Raw genomic sequence first — 7,382 nt, forward strand, 5'->3', positions numbered from 1 at the left:
AAGAACCCATAGCTAAAAATATCATTAAGTTTATGGATTGCTGGTGGCTAAAAGCATTACATCGTTGTATATCTCAGACTTCAGAGATCTCTGGCCATGGAGCCTGGGTCTTTTGAGGCACAGCATGCTGTGTTAAGGAAGGGAGCACTAAAAGCCAGCTCACAGTGACAGGGGGCATTAGCTGCCCTGCATCCTCCAGTCTGCAGCTGGTATTAGCAGGCACCAAGCGCTCTGTCAACACTTATTACTCCACACACAAATCTTCTGACCAGCATCAGCACTTTCCTACAGCTCTAAGACAACCAGAGGAAAGAAAAAGATATGCAGTTGAATATAAAAATCTTACCCCAAAGTGATGACATGTGGTTGGTCAAGTGAATCAAAGTGAAATTACATTGTAAAAGGAAACGGTCTATATTACACAATGAGGAAATATTTTCAGAGAAAAATATGTCTTTAAAAAATTATATATATTTTACACTTTTCATTACAGATGTAGGATCTTCATTTGATCACTCTTTTGTCCATGAGCATTTTCCTGCCAGGCAGGAAATACAAACTTGTAGTGTATTTTAGTTTTAAAAAGGCTTCCAAAAGTTTGTAATTTCCACCTAGAAATTTCAGGCTTGATTTGCTATAACAAAAAATCTATCAACCCCTACAAAAATACTATTTAATTATAATCCACATAATAATTCACATTTCCTGTTGCTGCAGGATTATTTCCCTACTGTAGGAGACTGGCTCACATTAAGATCCTACATCTGTAAATGTGTAGCAAAATAGAAAGACTGCAATTCGTTTCCTTTGTTCTGTCGCTATGTACCTTGCTCGACAATGTCTTACACTGACCCTTTCAATATTAAATCCATATTAATTATAACGTGTTGGAATGTAATAGAACAAATAAGTATATTTGATACCTACTTTCTGAGTAGTCAAATTAGTTTATTCATATTTAACAACTTTTCCAGGCCAGCTGTTACTGAGTAGACGCTGTAATCCTGCCGTCTACTTAAATACCCCACAATGACACACAAAACCTGAAATAGGTGGTCACTTTACATAGCTTGTAAATTAAGGCTTGACAGTCATAGGCATTATAACCATATGAGATTACATTCCATGGAAAAGTCAAATGGGTCAGTGTCAGTCAAATTCTTCATTGTTCATTGATGATATCCTGCATCTGGAGCTTTATCTCTATGTTGATTCAGCCCAGATTGTGTAGATATGAGAACCCTTGACTAAAAATCAAAGCCACTGCATATCCACATTATGGATTATATTCACTCATAAGTAAACCTCAGTGACCAGCAGAAATTGGGTAAAAAATTATGGTAGCGTACCCCTGCTCAGACATTGCACGTCATCGACTGTGCCTTTGGGCACCAGATTGCTATAACATATGCACTTGTGTAGAGGAAACCCCCGCTGCCCCCGCGAGCTATGGGGACCCATGCGCACCTATGTCTACATTTTAAAACATTTTTTAATAAATCATTTTGACAGTAACCCTCTTTTTAAATTTCCGAATGTAGCAAGTGAAGTGTTTGTGTTGTCCAATCCACATGGTAGTAGGTGAGGCAGACAGACAATATAGTTGTTGTGCATCTACTTAGGCTATTTCTTAGTGGCGCCGGCGGCAGACCGCCTTCCTCCTCACCTAATTGGCAATCAAGTTAAAAAATGTAGGTGAATCAGGTCGGACTCGGATGGAGAGTGAGTGCGTTGTTCAAGATGGATAAACAAGGCAAGGCAAGTGGTGCACAAAAGAAAGATGGAAAAAATCTTTATCTGATCAAGCTCTTGCCAAATTACCCATGATAACCACATCAGCAAAGCAACCACCTCATCCTCCACTGACGAAACACCATGGCAGCAGCTAGCACAAGCAGCCTTCCAGTCCCGACAGTGAAAGATGTCTGGCTCCTCCTCTTCTTCCTCCCCTCGAGAATAGTGACAGTTCCTCTAGTGAGAGTGCCGGCCCTACTCCTCCTCTCTAGAAAACCAAGCGGATGACTGCCAGAGACCAAGCGGCCTCGTGATAGCGACCCACCTTCTGTGAACACTGGTAAGCCTATGAGTGATGAGATGGATAGCCCCGACAGTGTGGAGTCTGAGTTCTGTGTAATATAAATAGTCTACCAGCTAAATACTGTATATTGCTATGAATAGGCTAGTAGGCTAGACTGCATTGTCTGCATAATGAAACAATCCCCAATAAGCTATTGTTTTGATGGTAGAAATAACTTATATTTGTTCAACTTCAGGTGGAATATTGGCCTCTGCTTACTCTGGAATTCCAGCTCCATTCTAGAGCTCACTCCTGCTGTGTTCCTAATGAGGAGGTGGGTGTTGGAGATGACTATCTGAGAACTGTCAACAGCTGCTGAAACCATGGATCAATAAATCAGTGTTAATTCATCAGCATGTACATTTCTAATGGGTTCGTAAGCTGATCACTGTTTGATGGAGGACAGCTGGTTTTACTATGGCAGGGTAATTATAGGACTGGTCACTGGTTGATAAAACAAATGTGGGAAAATATCAACTCAATTTGAGACTTTGATAGATTGTCCAAGGTCACCAAGTATCTTGTTCTCATCAATATTTTAGTTTCAGTTGCTATGATACAAAAAGGTAAGATTGTAGAAAAGGCACAAAACTCCCTCCATTTATCCAATAGTGTGCGTGAATTGTGCGCATATACGCATGAGTACAAACGCTTAACAATTATGACTCAGGCAATCCTCAGCCCGTATCCACTCCTGGGAACCCCAAGTTTTAACAAATATAATTAACAAGTAAGTCTTGGACCCAGCTCTATGAAAGTGTATAACTGTGTAAGTAAGTAATATACTGAGAGCCGCCCATAGGTTACCCATGTATGACCGGTGCACGCTGCTTTACTGAGAGTCTCCTGAACCAGACTGCTTACTTGCGCAAACTACGCGAGACTCCTGAGAGTTTGATTCAGAGTGAGTGAGTGCGCACGCTATAACCCTAATTGTGACAGGTGTCATTACTCCATCAAAGGGTTCACGGTGTGTTGAGTTGATAGGTATAGGGGAGATATATATATTTTAAGACAAAATAGAGATTTAATTATTTCAGGGACATTTTATTATATGAATATAAAGAATAAATAGCAGTTCTCTTAATTTACTTGATAAATCGTTGAAATAGGCTACCGATATTCAGCTGTATATCAGCTGCAAGATAACACAATCCACATGAAATCTGAGGTCGATAGATTAGTTTCCATAATGGAAAACAACATGTTTATAAAACGGCACCTATGCGCCATTGATCTTCAATATAAATACAACAAATATAACCAATACTTTCGACAAATACGGTAGACTCTGGTTACACGTAATACTGACTTTTTACAATAACGTACATAATTGAATGGCACCTCATATACATAAAATACATTCCTACACTCGGTAGTGCATACAAAATTACAAAGTCATTATAATTTATACTTGAAAACAGTTATTTCAGTTCGAGCAGGCGCATTTGCATTCGGTTATCATCGGGTATTGAACTGGTATCCAAGTACATTTGAGGCCCCCTTTCTTCTGTATACATCGCCATCTCAATATCGTAAAATGGGTCGAGTTTGCTGGTTTGCAGACCATCCCCTCTGGAACCGAACATGATCTTTTGCTTTGACAGTTTCCCACTCTCACATAACGTGGCCAAAATCTGTTGCCGAGGTCGTTCCATGTATAAATGACGGGACAGAATGAGAATGACCACAGCCACTGCTGCAGCCTCCGTTTAAGTTTTTTACTGGGTTTGTGCTTCTTGTCAAACTGTACGTCAAAATCCATTGCTTTGATTTCATTCGGCATCACTCCACTGGGCTTCTGTTGAATGTCCAAATCGTCAAGCTCATCGTTGCCAGTGTATTTATCCTGTGGTGGTGTAATAGACATCAAGCGACTATCAAAGTCCCCCAATACACTTTTCAGTTCGGTTTCATTGAGGTCCCTCTCTTTTGGGTCAAAGACAGGATCTGGGTCCTCTTTTAATTCCACAAGTGGCAAACTGTCACTCGGGATAGGACGGAGGAGGTAATAATGCTGGCATAGCCCTTCTTCTATTTTAAGTCCGAGGGACAACATCAGCAAGTACATTGCTACAAAATGCTGTGATTGATCCATGTCCGTTACGCACAATAAGACAGTATTAGAGGATACAGCTAAACAGGTAGGCCTAGTCTACTCTGCTGCGTACAGTTGTGCCCGGTTCTTGCGGAGTGCGCACCGGCTTGAGTTACATCCAGCCAAACTTCACTTCTTGAGTGTTGGTGTCCTTAAAATTCAGACTGCCTACTCCATAGCAAACGATAATTGATTGAAGATGGTAAAGATGAATAGTCTCTTTCGTAAAACAAATCTAGATATAGGCAGTGTTTCCCTTTTACGCACGAATTCAATATATTGTATGAAATGGCTCGGTGACAGCATCAGTGGCATCAGCGGTTCTCATTCTTGTGCGCTTTGACGCGTGATTCCAGTTTCAAGTCCTCCCCTCTGAGGATCGGCATGGTGTTTCGTTTTCTTTTGCAGGACGCTGAGAGAGTAACCTGCTCCCTCTGATATATCCTCCACGGGTTGTGATGGATATATTAATTACATCTGAATGTGGGTTTGTTGTAGGAGATCCCCGACACCTCCCTCAATCAAGAGGCGGGGATGGGTTAGGGAGAGGAGGGGTCCGTCAATTTGGATTCTGATCGCCCTCTGTCGGAATATCTGACTACTTCTGCTAATTTTCCATTGATAACAGAGGGCTAGAAGCGGTGAACAACAATTAGAACTGAATGTGAGAGGCCATAGCCACTACTATTTCTATCAATAGGCCAACAGCTACTATTCATTTGAGAGGTTAGCCTACTGGCTACCCTGTACAAATACTGCTGAGGATTTTACAAAAAAGGCTTACTAGGTTATAAAACAACAGGATATAGAGATAGTATTTGTCATGAGGAAAAACATGTTAAATACTCTATATAATAGCATCCTTAAATGACACTCATGACACATACACTCAATAATAATACCAACACAAAATGCTTCAAATATTTGGAATTGTTGTGAGCAAGTAGAACATAGGGAGAGATCTTATAAAGAACATGACTGAACAAACAACTGTTTATTTTTCTAATGAAGAGTGTTCTCTTTGTTGGCAGGGACAATATTTCAGTGTGCAACCATGTCACAGGGAACCTCTCAATAAACCTTGGCTAAAATAACTCCCAAATAAACAACTCTCACTAAGCAGCAGCCATGGAAAGTATCACCATTTGCAAACCTGTCTACCCTCAAATGCTTGGAGAATCATTCCTTGAAAATAATTTAATGGAAGAACTGACTGGCTGCTACATCAGCCATAAAGCATTCACTTAGATAAATGCATCTCTGTTTCATTTTGAATGAGCTAATTCACACACGCACTTCTGCGCACCACTCATTTAGTTTATGGTCAAATTATGGTGAAGAGTCTGGAAAAGGTCACGCTTATTTTTATTTTTTGAAACAACAATTGATCGGACTATTCAGGCATTCTTGGGCATTGGCAATCAGGCATTGGCAAGGTTTAACTTGTTGTGACAAATCCCCATGTATCTGAATATGCTGAAATGCTGCAGCGATAATAGGTAAATACTGATGAATAGATACATAATCATCTACAAGCAATATATTACAATGATTATAACATTCAATGGTCTAGATACGTGGTAACATCTATGGAATACTTTAATCTATGCGATGAAATTCATTGGAGGTATTCAGGTATACAGCTGCATTAGAGCCAGCAAAGTGACATTTCAATATGGTTCTCATTACATTATGGACTTATTTCCAGCCCTCATTTCATGGTGAGTTGTTTTTGTTTCTTCTAATCCCTTCCTACTGTTTTATCACAGGAAAATTGTGATAGTTAAATATTCACCTTGAAAAGACAGAATACTTTAGACAGACGCCTGCTTAATTGAAGAGTTTTTATTCAAGTAGGCTAAACCAAAGTCAATTTCCTCAGCTAGTAAAACAGCCAACATAATTATCATTTTCAGGGTCTGGTCCTTGAAAGGTACAAAGGAATAACAACTTTTGCTTAAGGATATGCATTCAAAATGAATACCTTTAGGTTCTGCATAGGTCGTTGTACCCGTTCCTGCTGGTTTCTCATTTAGTGAGGCAAACCAGACCACTCTCTTGGCAGGCACCTTATTTTTTATATTTTTTAAACTAGGAAAGTCAGTAAAGAACAAATTCCTATTTACAATGACAGCCTACCCTGGCCAAACCCTAACAACGCTGGGCCAATTGTGTGCCACCCTATAGGACTCATGATACAGCTTGGAATTGAACCAGGGTCTGTGGTGACACCTCTAGCACTGAGATGCAGTGCCTTAGACCACTGCGACACTCAGGAGCCCTTAAACATAGGCACCAAGAGAAGGCCAGCTTAGTTAAACCATTAAAAACACACTAAGAGTGATTAAGAATGGACCTAGACTTTCCAGTGTCATTTATTTTATTGTGGTTATATTAAATTATTACTTTCTCCTACAGTTGAAGTCGGAAGTTTACATACACCTAGCCAAATATATTTAAACTCAGCTTTTCACAATTCCTGACATTTAATCCCAGTAAAAATTCCCTGTCTTAGGTCAGTTAGAATCACCACTTTATTTTAAGAATGTGAAATGTCAGAATAATAGTAGAGAGAATGATTTATTCAGTTTTTATTTTTTTCATCACATTCCCAGTGGGTCAGAAGTTTACATATACTCAATTAGTATTTGGTAGCATTGCCTTTAAATTGTTTAACTTGGGTCAAACGTTTCGGATAGCCTTCCACAGGTTTCCCACAATAAGTTTTGGCCCATTCCTCCTGACAGAGCTGGTGTAACTGAATCAGGTTTATAGGCCTCCTTGCTCGCACACGCCTTTTCAGTTCTGCCCACAAATGTTCTATAGGATTGAGGTCAGGGCTTTGTGATGGCCACTCCAATACCTTGACTTTGTTGTCCTTAAGCCATTTTGTCACAACTTTGGAAGTATGATTGGGGTCATTGTCCATTTGGAAGACCCATTTGTGACCAAGCTTTAACTTCCTGACTGATGTCTTGATATGTTGTTTCAATATATCCACATAATTTTACATCCTTATGATGCCATCTATTTTGTGAAGTGCACCAGTCCCTCCTGCAGCAAAGCACCCCCACAACATGATGCTGTCACTCCCGTGCTTCATGGTTGGGATGGTGTTCTTCGGCTTGCAAGCCTCTCCCTTTTCCTCCAAACATAACGATGGTCATCATGGCCAAACAGTTTGTTTCATCAGACCAGAGGACATTT

The 7,382-nt window shown here is 40.1% G+C and overlaps 1 protein-coding gene across 1 annotated transcript; it reads right to left on the bottom strand.

Moving 5' to 3' along the window:
- Positions 1–3,205: 3,205 nt before the first annotated feature.
- Positions 3,206–4,175, bottom strand: LOC139422297 (noggin-3-like). The gene has a single exon (XM_071173487.1). The coding sequence runs from the start codon at positions 4,173–4,175 to the stop codon at positions 3,507–3,509; it is 669 nt and encodes a 222-aa protein (XP_071029588.1). The 3' UTR covers positions 3,206–3,506.
- Between the last annotated feature and the right edge of the window lie 3,207 nt (positions 4,176–7,382).

This window comes from Oncorhynchus clarkii, chromosome 12, assembly GCF_045791955.1.
Source record: "Oncorhynchus clarkii lewisi isolate Uvic-CL-2024 chromosome 12, UVic_Ocla_1.0, whole genome shotgun sequence".
NCBI lineage: Eukaryota > Metazoa > Chordata > Actinopteri > Salmoniformes > Salmonidae > Oncorhynchus > Oncorhynchus clarkii.